Raw genomic sequence first — 15,164 nt, forward strand, 5'->3', positions numbered from 1 at the left:
AAATTCATACTTCCCCACTCAAAAAGCTGATGAGAAAGATCCTCTCCCTCCTTAGGATGGTACAAGGATCCAAGGGGCTTACATGGAACCTGGAAGAACAAAGGAAGGACCTCTAGCTTTCATTCCTCAGAGAAGTGCCAGAGGCTCATGGCCTCTAAGTCCTCAAGTGAGTGCTAGACAGAATGCGCCATTGTGTCTGTGTCAAGCCAGGGTACAGGGCCATGGTCCCCAGGGTCCAGCTTTCCTGGCTGCCCCACACAGCCATTCCTTTAGGAGGTCCAGCCTCTTCTATAAGCATGTGAGCACTGGTCTCTGCTATGTAATGGGAATGCCAAAGGCTTAGGGTATGTCTCCTACATCCCCCTGCTTCCTCCTCCACCCTCCAGACATTTCTCTCTATGCCACTCAACCTGGGTGACCCAACACAATCTCTGCTCAGTCCTTCCCTCCTCAATGCTGCTTTCCGGTTCTGGAGGCTGCAGAGATGAAAACACACTTTGTTTTGTTGTTGTCTTCTTAGTAGATTGTGCTATTATACTGATGTTTCCTTCATTACTGAGAATGCAAAGGTCTCCATTAGTACCTTTTAACTTACACATTTTTGTTGAAAAGTAGCATATGATAGGTGGTTGGTAAATGCCTGCTGAATAAATGCACTTAAGGAGCTCTTACCATCAATATTCTAAAAAAGGCAATGTCATGGTGACATCTTCTTTTATGGGCTGTAGGGTTCACCTTGCTGCAAAGACAAGGTAAAATCAGCCCCTTCACAACAATACAACTCTTTCATTCAGCGTCCCTTGGTGTCATTTATATGTCTTTCAATTAGTGAGAAACTGTCTCTGTCAAACAAATGTTCAGAGAAAATCCCAAACAACTCCTGAAATTAAGTCAACTCATTGGCTCATTTTTTTCCTTTGAGATAAAGCTATGCTTTGATTCAATGAAAACTTTGCCATCTGGCCTTCAGCTTAAATTCCTAAAAATAAGAGCTAAGTATACTTACTGCCTATCTGACAGCATGATGGAAGAGCTATTACTCTATAAAAAAAATTAGTCATTATAACATTTTCTAAAACATTGTCAAGAAACAACAGAATAAATCTGTAACTGGTGGCACTCTGATAGGAGAGAGAATGTAAATAGGGTTTAGAAAGCATTTCCATGTCATCATTCAACATTTCAAGTACAATCACAGTAAAAAATCCTACACAGTAGATTTTAAATCTAATTAAACAAAGTAGAAAGTTTTTTTTTAAAGGCAGAGTAAAAAGCAGGAAGCTAAGCTTTATGATCAGAGACTGCCAGAAACAGACAGCCAAGCAGAAATCTAAAGAATCTTAATTACATTTCAATGCTGGAAGGAAGGAAGGAAGGAAGGAAGGAAGGAAGGAAGGAAGGAAGGCAGACAGAAGTCCTAAATATGACCCAGAAGCATTTTTTTTAAATCATTGGAAAATAAGATGTACATCATGATTCTGTTATTTATCATTTCCTGAACAGAAGTGCAGTAACATAATTTCAAATTTCTAACGAACATGGACAATTTTTAAACTTTGTGCTTATTATCTGCCTCTCAATGAGTCAGACAGATGTTTCTAAATTCAAAGATAATTTCTCATTTAGGTTTCTTGGAAGGTGCTACCTTCTGAATTTGCTTTAGGAAATAAACACTTAGTTTCTAAAAAAAATTGTGTTTAACAATACTTTAATATATTTTTGAGACTTTTTTCCAATTATAAGGCTGTTTCAAGTGACACTTTGCATTTATTAACTACAAATCATAAAATAACAATGGAACAACATATAAACTATCTTTGACAAATTTTAAACAAATACAGGATGGTTTCTATAAAAGAGTTAAATGATTGCATATAAATGTAAGAGAAATAAAGGGGATATATTTTATTTGGAAAGAAAATAGTCTGTTGCATACATATGGTAGTATCTGAAAAGCCATATATATTAATATTTTTTCTAGACCTTTTTTAAATGTGTAACTCAGTCACAACGTTTATGGAAAGACTTAGGACAAACATAAACAAAGAAAAATCATCAGTTTGAAGAGCCATCCCATGGTATTTTTCTTTTTTGTTGGGCTATACTGTACAAATTGAACGAATTTCATTCTACAAGTTAACAATTGTGGACTTCATTTCAACTCTAACCAAACTTATTTTTAACCACAGTTTCTTTTAGTCCATTTTATGTATTGGCTATTTAAAAGCTAAAATAAATTGCCTATGACTTTACAATATTATGTATCCTGAGAACCAGAAATAGAAAAAAAGATACTTCTTTCAAATTTACAGTGAAAAGAACTTTGAAAAATATCTTTCAAAAACAGATCACAGTTCTAACCTAATGTCTAAAAATTCACTTCCAATCCCATGAAGAATGTACTGCATCACTTTCCTACCTACTCTCTATTGTTGATTACTATAACTTGACTATTTCAAAGCATTAGCATTCTTTTTTTTCTTTTTTTTATTATACTTTAAGTTCTGGGATACATGTGCAGAACGTGCAGGTTTGTTACATAGGTATACACGTGCCATGGTGGTGTGCTGCACCCATCAACCCGTCATCTACATTAGGTATTTCTCAGCATTAGCATTTTTAAAAATCCACTGATCTTCAGGATATTGGTACTGTAGGACCTCAACTATCTTCCGGATTGGATAACCAGTGGTTGGATGCCAAGATTCTGAAGCCCTAGGTCAGCACTCCGCTGGAGCCCCTCCTATACTCTCCATTCCCTTCACTGACCACACGAACCCCACCCAGCAGCTCCCATGCAGCAGCTGGTAGTGACAGCACACATTCATTGGGTCAAGGTAGAATTGAGAAAACCTAGCTACTTCTGAACATCTGACCCTTCATGCTTAAACTACCCCAGAATAATCAGATAACTTCCATTCTGAACACTACCATAGTTAAGAGAAAAAAAATGGTGAGGAAATAAGTTTATAAACACCCTAATATCCACACTAATACTGGACTACAGACCAGAAAAGAAACTATTCACAGTCATGACCTGAGATGGCAAAATAAAGGTAATCCTGTAGAAAAGCAGAGATTGGTATTTAAACTTACACTATCTGTGCTGCTTTGGCAAATTACTTAACTTTACTGAGCTTCAGTTTCCTTATCTGAATCCCACCTACTCTGGGATTGTCTCTGAGTATATTAATCAGTAATGGACATGAAGTGCCAAGCACCAAATCAGGTAAGGCCCAGTATGTTCTGTTTACTAAGGCGGGGAAGTGTACAACTCACCTCTGAAAGATGGCTATCTCATACTATTGAAAAACGCCTTTTACTTAAAGGGTTAACCTGCAATTAAGCTGAGGTCCTAACCCCCACCCTTACGGATATAGCACACCTACTTAGACTTGGAAGGTAGGGGCACCTGGGTTCTTTGAAACAACCCAGATAACTGGAGGAGAAAGTGGTCTCAAGTGATCAACACACACAGGCATTAATACAGCAACATCTAGGGACAGAATTATTTAATACTAACTTCTCTTTGGCTCATAAACAGAAAAGGAAGTCAACTGCTTCAGGAAAGTTGATTTTCACTGTTTAATCGTTTGTGTCCCATTAAATGATTTACACACTGGTGGAACACAGAGGTCTCTGGATTCTTTCTCCCAGGCTCCTCTGCTTTTCTACTACCGCATGCCCTTCACAACACACTACATAAAATATCTCTCAGTATCCCTAGTTACCAGGATTGCATATAACAAAGCCACACAGACTAAACCTAACAGGGAAAAAAAAATTAACCTTGCGTAAAACTAAATACAAGCACAATTTAATTAACTTGCATTCCAGAGTCATAGCTGCCAATTTGCTAAGTCTAGAGGATTGGTTACACAATAACCAAGCACTCAGCAGGGAGGGGAGAAAAACTGCTAAAATGTTTCCACAATCTTCACAGGACTCACATGTTCTTTTATACTGGTAAACAGGAATGATGGCCCCTGTGAACAATCTATAGCCATCCAATCAAGGGGACAGAATGAGCCAGGGCAACAAGGGGTAAGAGGTTCAAAGAGGTTGAAGTTTCAGGAGAGACTACAGGGGAAGAAATGTACAGAAAATATCTGGCCTTAAGATTAGCCCTGAGTCAAGCAGAGAATGGTCTACTTTATCCCTGAGAAGAGGGAATGCATTGAGCAGATAATGGGAAGTCAAAAACTGTGCTCCTATTCCTATGAAGTCTCATTGCTGCAATTTGAGCAGATACAGAGTCTCCTCTAAAAACACTCTGTTGATCAACTGAATATGCTTAACCCCGAGAGGTTTCATAACATGAAGATCTGTCAGTGGTGGAGGGTTTGGGAGGAGGGGCTGAACTCAGAATACAGGTGATATTTCTGAGAAAAGGTTCATTTTTTTCCACTTGACAAAAGGGTAGGACACATGCAGTTTCCAAGCCGTATCACACGATGGCAGCCATACTCAGCACGTAGTCGCTGTGAGGCACACACAGGGGAATTCAGCCTGATCCCCTCACCAGGTGACAGGCATGGCGACCCAGTGGATTTCAGCTAAGAGGTATCTTTTCTGAAGGGCATACTTGGCTTGTGACTGCAATTGAGTAAATCTGAAATAATGAAATCCCACTTTACCAATGATTACTTAAGGTAAGTGAAAGCCCTTCACAGTTTATGCCTACTCCTACCGTTTGCACACATTCCTATTGTTTTTTTTTTTTTCCCCTGACTGGTTTATCAGAGCTCCTTTTGTTGCAATTATTTTCTCCCAGTGTTTCATGTATTTGTCTTTTAAATCTATAGCTTCTTCAGCTATATGAAAGTTTTGCAAACGTGAAGTCTAACATGTCAGTCTTCATGGTTTATGTCTTCATAAACCATGCCTATATTTGTGATAGAACAAAAATTCTGTGAGGGCAGTGATTTTTACCTGTTTGGTTTCTTGCTGTGGCTGAAGGACCCAGAAGAGTGACAAGTGTAGAGCATGAACTAAATAAACTTCTCATTCACCTAGAGCCTTTCTAAAGCAGATGGAAAATACTACTGCCAAAATTAAGAGATACATTCTGGCCACAACACACCAAAAACAGGCCACAAGATAGAGAAACTAGGTCAGATTTCCTAATAGTCAAAACTGATTTTGACGTGGCCATAGTGGGAGGAGACAGATTGATCGATCGGTTGATTTTTGTTAAAACAATGAAGCTTCCCAAAAGCCATGGTCAAAATGTAAAATATGTAGCCTGACCTCTCAAAATGCTTTCCAGATTCAAATTTCAGCAAAAGGGAAAGAAATTTAGTAACTGCTTTGAAGCCAGTACCTTTCTTAACACCGACCACAAGAGGGAGACCACATCATAAACTCAAGCACATGGCCCGTAAAATATTTGTGAAGTGTCCCCATGTGTAACAGTATTTGAAAACCATCCTACTTCATGTGTTTTCAGTATTCATTTTAAAATAAAATCATATTTCTTTTAAAAATCATTTTGCATTTTACCTGCCAACACAAAAATATGAATCCTCATAAACCAATAACTATGTTCTTTGTGCATTTATTTTAGAATTTACTTTTTACATTCTCATAATAAACAATAACTTCAGAAATTCAGTTTTTACTCAGCCAGTTTTGTTTCAAATGGCTTTTTATACATTTTTACTACTGTAATTTGTACATAATGTGATTTCTGTGGATGCTGAATGGATTTTTCAGCAGGTGATCTCATTACAAGATAATCTCACTACAAATCCCTGTTAGAATTTCTCACCATGGTATCCAGATTGAAATGAAATTCTTCACAGCTGTAGAAAAGTCCTTCTGAAATTGTTGGCATCATAAGCTCTAAACTGCTCTACTCTATGGACTTTCAAGAAAACTACCAACTTTTGCCTTTCCGTCTGGCGGCAGCCATCAGGTAAGCCAAGATGGGTGCATACAAGTATATCCAGGAGCTGTGGAGAAAGAGGCAGTCTGATGTCATGTGCTTTCTTCTGAGGGTCCGCTGCTGGCAGTACCGCCAGCTCTCCGCTCTCCACAGGGCTCCCCGCCTCACCCGGCCTGATAAAGCGCGCCGACTGGGCTACAAGGCCAAGCAAGGTTACGTTATATATAGGATTCGTGTTCACCGTGGTGGCCGAAAATGCCCAGTTCCTAAGGGTGCAACTTATGGCAAGCCTGTCCATCATGGTGTTAACCAGCTAAAGTTTGCTCGAAGCCTTCAGTCCGTTGCAGAGGAGCGAGCTGGACGCCACTGTGGGGCTCTGAGAGTCTTGAATTCTTACGGGGTTGGTGAGGATTCCACATACAATTTTTTTGAGGTTATCCTCATTGATCCATTCCATAAAGCTATCAGAAGAAATCCTGACACCCAATGGATCACCAGAACATTCCACAAGCACAGGGAGATGCGTGGGCTGACATCTGCAGGCCGAAAGAGCCGTGGCCTTGGAAACGGCCATAAGTTCCACCACACTATTGTTGGTTCTCGCCGGGCAGCTTGGAGAAGGCGCAATACTCTCCAGCTCCACCGTTACCGCTGATATAAGTAAAGTCTGTAAAATTCATACCTAATAAACAATTTAGGACAGTCATGTCTGCTTACAGGTGTTGTCTGTTAAAACTAGTCTGCAGATGTTTCTTGAATGCTTTGTCAAATTAAGAAAGTTAAAGTGCAATAATGTTTGAAGACAATAAGTGGTGGTGTATCTTGTTTCTAATAAGATAAACTTTTTTGTCTTTGCTTTATCTTATTATGGAGTTGTATGTTAGTGTATAAAACATACTGTGTGGTATAATAGGCTTAAAAAATTCTTTAAAAGAAGAGGAAAAAAAAGAAAACTACCAAATTTTCTCAGCAACTATCCTATGAAAATTTTGTGACAGTCATTTCAAGACAGCTTAAAAGTAGACAGAACAGGAGGCCAAAAACTTCATAAAATGTGGTATAATTCGAAGGAATCCTGGGAGGTCTCTCTGCTTAAAATATTTCCCAGCTGAAATTCCTCACTGTGAATCCCACTCGTTTAACTTAAGCCAAAAGTCCTCAATTAAAAGCCAATTCCTAAGGACTCCTCTACCTTGCAAGTAACCAAGATCTCCAGGGGCTCTCCACAAAAGGCACAGTCCTGGACATGGCAAAACTACAAGACCTTAAGAGATGACGCCATTATCAGTGATTAATACCTCAGCAGATAGCACTTAACATATTCATCTTCTTTATTTCTACTTTTTTAAAAGACATTAGAGAATTTAGATGAGAAAATAGGAAAGGGTGGCATCTAAAGAATGGGGCCCTGGTGAGAATATACCTGGGTATGTACTGACCCTACAGGACCAGGGGTCAGTGTGGCGTTAGCAGGGGCTAAAGAAGATGGGAGCAGTAAATTACAAGGGAGTGAGAGTGGAGGAAAGCCCTTTGCCATGCTAAGAGCCAGGCATCCATGATTCTTTGAAAGGTAATACTTATCTGGTGCTGTCTCCTCACAGTATGTCTGTGGAAATTAATCAAGACATACTGTGGAAATAAGACATTCCATATGTCTTAAAGACTTTACCTTCATTTTTCCATAGAACACATTCAAGAGGTGATAACCTCATTGATTAGAGGATGAAACTAAAGCTCCAGTTACTTTCCCCATAAAATAGCTAATAGGTAGGCCAGGCGCGGTGGCTCACGCTTGTAATCCCAGCACTTTGGGAGGCCGAGGCGGGCGGATCACGAGGTCAGGAGATCGAGACCACAGTGAAACCCCGTCTCTACTAAAAATACAAAAAAAAATTAGCCGGGCGTGGTGGCGGGCGCCTGTAGTCCCAGCTACTCGGAGAGGCTGAGGCAGGAGAATGGCGTGAACCCGGGAGGCAGAGCTTGCAGTGAGCTGAGATTGCGCCACTGCACTCCAGCCTGGGTGACAGAGCGAGACTCTGTCTAAAAAAAAAAAAAAGCTAATAGGTGGTGGAGCTACGTATCAGAATCTAAGCAGTCTGACTCCAGAGTTCATGCTGTTAATATCAATGCTCAGGAGGGCTGTATTAGTTTCCTACTGCTGCCATAAAAATTTGCCACAAATTGGGTGGCTGAAAACGACAGAAATTTATTCTCCCACAATCCTGGAAGTCAAAAGTCCAACAGGGGTCTCACTGGGATAAAATCAAGGTGTTGGCAAGGCTGTCTTCTAGAGGCATCCCTCATTTCTTGGCACATGGATCCCCTTTGTCTTCAAAGCCAGTAACATGGCAGTTGTTTGATCTTGAGCTGTCATCACATCTCCTTCTCTGACTCCCCTCTTCTGCCTACCTTTTTAAAGATGCTTATGAGTGCATTGAGCCTAATAAGATAACCCAGAATTCCCCTATTTGAAGGTCAGATGAGGAGTACCCTTATTTCCATCTTCAACTTTAATTTCCATTGCCACATAACCTAATTATAGGTCCTAGGATTTAGAACATGGACATCTTTGGGGGGTCATTATTCTCCCTACCACAGATGCCTTAATATCTTATTCACTTTTTATGTGCCTCTGGGTTCCATACCAACAACCACTTGCAAATGGTTGACTCAAGCAAGTGTGCCTTCTCTCCCACCTGCCAACTGCCCTCTTCTTCCCTCCTATTGCCTTTGTCAGAAATGCTGCAGCCTGGAATCTTTCTCTAGTTGAAATCTTTGGCTCTGGTCTTATTTTGCTCATTTCTCCTACAGCGAGGAGCCAGGGTGGCAGCCATCTTGGCCATGCAAGATCAATGGGAGGAGAACTGCTGTTAGCTCCTACTCCTGTAATGAGAACGTTCAAAAGACTGGGGAATAATACTCTAAAATGTAAATAAATCTGACATCAGGCCTTGTTCAACCAAGTGCTCCCTGTGCTTTTGTGCTATCAGCTACAAGTGCTTGTGACTTTCCCAGGAAGCAAAAGCTGAGCAAGAAACAGAAGAGGGCAATGGCCTGAGGAGGAGCTCAGACTTCACTTCCCTCCCTTTCCATTTGTCGTTAACAACCCAAATCCCTTTAAAACCTCAAAAGAGCAATATATTTCAGGACAAAAAAATAAGGTAGGAGATGTCATATTGTTCTGCAGCAGACATAGAAAAGACAGCAAAGATGCAGTTGCAGAAAGCTGAACAGATAGATAAATCCTTCAGCCAGGGCTGGCTACATAATTTGCAGTACTTTATTTATTTATTTATTTATTTATTTATTTATTTATTTAGACACAAGGTCTCCCTCTGTCGCCCAGGCTTGAGTGCAGTGGCGCAATCTTGGCTCACTGCAGCCTCGATCTCCCAGGCTCAAGCAATCTTCCTACCTCAGTCCCCAAGTAGCTGGGACGACAGGCACCCACCACCACACCTGGCTCATTTTTGTATTTTTTGTAAAAACGCGTTTTGCCATGTTGCCCAGGCTAGTCTCAAACTCCTGAGCTCAAGCGATTCACCCATCTCGGCCTCTCAAAGTACTAGAATTACAGGCATGAACTTTAAAGATACTAAAATATAAATATGTTTTTCCTTTAAAAATAATAAATAAAATAATACCAATACATTATTAATGTGACATCACAATTGATTATAAGGTTTTTCTTACTCAATGTTTTGAAAATTTATTTTTTAGGCCATCAAAATTGTACTTTAGCAAAATTATTTTCATTCTGAATAGCTATAAATGACATTAGTAGCTCTACCCAAATACAAGGTTGCAAGCAATTTTTGTTAAGTTTGACAAGGATCTTTCTTCTTATGCAACTGTTACTGGAGCTGTTAAGAATATTTTAGAAGCTATGACAACATTTGGGATAAATTTTAATAAATTATTTCAAAATACAAATTTTAGTATGTCTAGAGTTGTTGAGTCTCATGGGACAATTTTAATACAAAGACTTAACTCTTCATATGAGTCAGTTTTGTGTAAGTCTGAATTTTAAGTGTAAATTTATACAATGACATTTTGATGTTTCTTCTGACATTTCCTGAAAATTGTGGAGATCGTACAAGAAATTGAAAGTAGCCTCATGATTTGTATATAATTTTAAGTGCCTGTTTATACATTCTATAACTCTATTTTCAACTTCAAGGGAAATTTTCATTTTATCTTCCTCAATAATAATTGGTCCATCTGAAGTTCATGTGAAAATAACGTTCTTTTCCACTGAGAATGTAAAATGTAACTTCTGTTTCTAAGCTTGTGGATATTCATTTTGCAATGTTTCGGCATTTAAATCCAAAGATTCTAAAATCTTTAAAGAGCTCTAATAATTCCTTGATAAATGCTTTATTGCAATGTTCATGTGTATGACTTTATTTTGTAATAATTTACTAATAACGTCTACTTCCTGATGTTGCCAAGCAGTTTCTGTCCCAAGGTTCAGGCTAAAGAGTTAATATTTGTGTAGATGCCACAGAGACGGACTTTGGGGACAAACAGCCAGGCTGGCTTCACAGGGGTACCAGTGCTGCCCCCCTATAGAGTTCCTCCTTCCCCACCTGTCCTTGGCCGCTGCTACCATACCTGATGCTTCTGCTGTTGCCAATCTGTGCCCAGGCACTGGCCCGGCCACCTTGTTGCCCTGTGATTACCAGCTGAAGACTCCATTTCCCAGTCCTGTTTGTAACTAGGTGTCGCACAAGCATGTGCTTTGGGTAGCCAGGCTAATTATCCCACATGCATGCTGCCTATGTGCCCCTGATGCACACACTACACCATCTAGTCTATCCCCACTGCTCACATGCATGCTCTATTACCCATCAAACTTACCTGCAAAATGCAAGTTTAAGGATAAAGTTATTAAGAATTTTAAGGCCGTGACAGCAGAGCATTAAACCAAATGCTGATCCCTTCTGAGAGTAGGATCCTGTGCCCCTGCAGAAGTCACCCACCCATGAAGGCAGCCCTGCCCTCAGACTTTGAAGAAAAAAGAATGGCAAGGAGGGTAGTGGGATGAAAGCTTCAGAGAAGTCCCCTAGGAAGTCCCACTGGCAGGGGTCTCAGCATCCCAGGACCCCTCAAACCTGACCCCTTGATCACTGTACCCTTGTTCCACCCACATCTCTCCTGCCACACCTACCAAAGTCCATCCTGCAGGAGCCACTCTATAGACAAGGGAACCATGACTATAATGTGGCAGGGACTGCCGGTTGTCATCAGAATGCACTCCCCACATTTTTCACAGTAATGGAGTTTAAGATGCCTCCATGTACCCAGCCAAAGACTACATTTCCCAGTCCCCTTTGTGATAGGTGCAGCCATGTTACTAAGGCCTCTCCAACAGAATGGGAGCAAGTCATTCTTCTACTTCACCTCCTTCAAAGAGACATGCTGCCATGTACTTCCTCTCCATACCATTCCACAAGCTGGAACACAGACATAGGGCTCAGCCAGCTGCAACCACACAGATGAAGACCATAGTCTAGGGACTGGTGAAGCAAGAAATAGATGGAGCCCAAGTCTTTGGATAATTTCATGGGGTAAGCCTGACTTGGCAAACTGAAAAGCTTACCTTGGATCTCTTGCTTAACAGAGAAAAAAAGGTTTTATTTAAGCCACTCTATTTTGGGATCTTTATTGTTATGGCAGCTTAGTATTTGCATCATTTGAATCTGGAGAGGGTTCATTCCCATTGTTGATCTATTCATTGAGCAGGTCTGAAAATAAGGTCAAGTCCCTGGTATGAGAGTAAGGTCCCTGGGAAGAAGGTGGGTGGGTTCTTCACATCACAATGAGAACTCTGAAAGCACTTTCCCACAAAGGCATTCATTTACTCACGTTAGCAATAAATGTGACAGACTTCGGCAATCCAGCCCAGCCTAGAGCTGTACCTACAACATTGCTTCTATGAGAAAACAGCTTTCATATCTGAAATAACCAATTTGTAAATATAACTTTGAAATGCAACCAATTTATTAGCTGAAATCTTCCTGGAATTCTGTACCTACATCATAGAACTGTAGTGAAGATTAATTGAGATAATATATGTGAACAATTAAGCATAGCATCTGATACCAAATGAGCTTTCAATCAATTTGATCTTTTTATTATTACTGACATTATTAAGTTGGCATCATAATATAGTCATAATTAACATAATATAATCATAATATGACATATTATAATGATATATATGATAATATAATGTCATATATGTTGACATCATTTATTTATTTTTATTTTGAGACAGGATCACGCTCTGTAGCCCAGCCTGGAGTTGAGTGGGACACTCTCCACTCACTGCAAATTCTGCCTCCCAGGCTCAAGTGATCCTCCTGCCTCAGTTTCCCAAGTAGTTAGGACTACAGGTGTGCATCACCATGCCTGGTTAATTTTTGTATTTTTTGTAGAGACAGGGTTTCCCCATGTTGCCCAGGCCGGTCTTGAACTCCTGGGCTCAAACAGTCCACTCGCCTTGGCCTCCCAAAGTGCTATGATTTCAGGTGTGAGCCACTGCACCCGGCTGACATCATTTATTTTAAGGAAGTATATGGCAACAGGCTTGGGGCAACAATCCTTCCTCCCCTGACTGCCACACAGAGAGGGATGAGAGATAAATTACTTAAATGTTTACAAATCTCTTAGTTTCCACAAGAAGTTTTAGCAAGTCTTTTCAAAACAAATTTGCATAAAATATTACCTCAAAAATACATGAGGTGTTAAAATATTACTCAAACTAGTCAATTAGAAGTAATGGGTCAAGGAATCACCAAGGAAAGAAATGCCTGTGCATCAGAAAGAAGAAACCAAGAATTCAGTACATGAGAGAAACATAAAAGGAAGAGCTGCCGGAAGTGCAGAGTGGGCACGATTCATTCTGGAGGTCACTGTAAGGTTTCCCCCAAAACCAACAGAAGAAATAAGTTTTGCTTTTACAGGATTAACTTTATAGTAGATAATACGCATAGATCAGGGTAAGGTGGTTTTTAAAAACTGAGGGGAAAAATGGGCTTCTACTCTGAAAAAAATTAGAAGAATAGAAAGAAAACAATAAAACTTTTTTCAAAGCTATAGGGAATAAAAAGAGATAATGGAAAAATCTTAAGACTTAATTAGGTGTGGAGAAAAATCTGCTAAGAGATGAAGCCAAGAAGTCAGACTGTTAATTGCTTATTTATCTCTAGAGCACTGTCATCAGAACGTGAATAATGAGCAAGACAGTAACAAAAAACAGAAAAGTAAGAAGTAGTTGAACATCTGGGGAAAGATTTCTTAAATAATCTAGACTTGGCAGTATTTCATCCACTCAGCATTTTTAAGGAAGAAAATATCCCATGAAGGGAAACATTCAAATAACTGAAGCTTATCTACTTGAGCTATAAATTCTTTCACGATTTTAGTAAAACTCTATTACAGGGAAAACCTGTTCTCTACTTTCGGAAATGTAGTGTGTTCATTTTAACCACTTTCTTAATGCTCCAGGGTACTTTTGGTGAACAGCAAAAACTTCTCAGCTCTGCGTGGAGGCTCCTGGGGTGAATTTGTCCCTGTGCTAACCTGCCTAAGACTTTCTTGCTATTTAGAGTGTGTCACCCTTCTCCGCGGTATAATCACAGAAGTCCCGATCTCTGCCGGAGCCCATATCCCTGCACCAGTAACTGTACCCCTCCACATTTCCAATCTATTTCCCATTAATTACAGAGATCTAGGAAACCCAAAAAAGCAAATTTTTAATTTTTTTTTTTTTAATAAAAGTGAACAAGCTCCGAAAGAGGGCCTCAGGGAATCTTTTTTTTTTTAATGTCATAAATGAACATCTATTTAGATCATAACCACTTTTGTCTTTTTGCTTTTTAATAATTACTTATATTCTGAGTAATTTGGGTAGCAATCTCTGGAGAAGTGAGGTGTGGCCATATATTCAAATGACTGAATTAAAATAGAGGTACCTCATGAAAGGAGACAGTTGCTATAGTGGAAAGGACACAGGGTTTTACCAATGGAACTGGGTTCAAGCCCCAGCTCTGCCTCTTACCAGCTGTCTCTGAGTCTCAACACCTTACTCTTTAAAAAGTGAACATACACACCCAAGATGCAGAGTTATTTTAAAGATTAAAAGAAATATGGTATTGTGCCTGCCTTTATACTTGGCACATATAGAGCTTATGTAGACAAACTTTAGTATTATTTTTATATCTTTGAATATGTATGGACATTTGTATGTATGTCTAACATACTCAAAAGTGATTACCACAAACCCAAAATTTAATCTGTAAGAAAAAAATCTACTTTAAATTATTTTAGGTAAAATAAGATTCATTAGATTTCTGGAATTTTACAGCTAGAAGAGACTGGCAATCAATCACACAGTCCTGCTTCCAATCCCAGAAATGAGGAAACCAATGCTGGAGAGTAAACATGACTTGGCCAATGTCATAAAGCTAATTAGAAACTAGAGGTAGAACTGGAACTACGATTTCCTAATGTCCAATTCAGAGTTAACCTAGAACAGAGACTGACAAACGTTTTCTGTAAAGGGCCAGATAGTAAATTGTTAGACTTTGTGATGCATACAGTTTCTGTTACAACTGTTCAACTACACCAATGTGGAGCAAAAGCAGCCATAGGCAATATGTGAGAGAGAATGAGTGTGGTTGTGTTTCAATAATATTTTATTCAGAAAAACAGGCTGCAGGCTGTCTTTGGCTCACAGGCTATAGTTTGCTGACCCCTGATCCAGAACAAGTTAACAGATTTTTTAGCTAGAGGAAACATGATGGACATAATTCCAAATCAACACATCTTTCTGCTTTCTATTGCCAATGCACTAGAAAAGCTGTGTGACAATGAAAGAACTCAGAAGAATGAGACTTAAATGTTGCTATTATGACTAACATCTTAAAATAGTGTTTAATAAACATAAATCTTGGCCTCAAGATTATTTTATTACTTAGTAGTAATTAGGATAATCCAAAAAAGAAGCTCTAAGAAAGCAGGAGGAGACCCAAAGAATTGGAATTCAAAATTATCTTGGCTAAATAATAACAGTGAAGAGAACTAAAATAGTAGTAAACATAAAATGAAGCAAAAACTAAAACAGAAAATACTATGGAAAAAATAAAAGTGTTCTAACCTAAAGAAATAAGTAAATATTGCCATCAAAATTTACTGATTACAACTGAAAACATGTCTTATCTATCCAAGTGGTACTTTTACGTTAGCACCTATCTCTCCAAGAGATCATCCT

The 15,164-nt window shown here is 39.3% G+C and overlaps 2 protein-coding genes across 3 annotated transcripts in view; one reads left to right on the forward strand and one right to left on the reverse strand.

Moving 5' to 3' along the window:
- CORIN (corin, serine peptidase) overlaps positions 1-15,164 on the reverse strand; it is a 257,414-nt gene that overhangs the window by 111,896 nt on the left and 130,354 nt on the right. The gene's annotated exons all lie outside the window — the stretch shown is intronic.
- LOC129464991 (large ribosomal subunit protein eL15-like) lies at positions 5,895-6,591 on the forward strand. The gene has a single exon (XM_055246567.2). It carries the CDS (start codon positions 5,928-5,930, stop codon positions 6,540-6,542), a length of 615 nt encoding a protein of 204 aa, XP_055102542.1. The 5' UTR covers positions 5,895-5,927; the 3' UTR covers positions 6,543-6,591.

This window comes from Symphalangus syndactylus, chromosome 16 (genome assembly GCF_028878055.3).
Source record: "Symphalangus syndactylus isolate Jambi chromosome 16, NHGRI_mSymSyn1-v2.1_pri, whole genome shotgun sequence".
NCBI classification, from domain to species: domain Eukaryota; kingdom Metazoa; phylum Chordata; class Mammalia; order Primates; family Hylobatidae; genus Symphalangus; species Symphalangus syndactylus.

Coding starts and splice junctions, on each gene's coding strand:
- LOC129464991 (XM_055246567.2), top strand. CDS start 5,928: ATGGGTGCATACAAGTATATCCAGGAGCTGTGGAGAAAGAGGCAGTCT.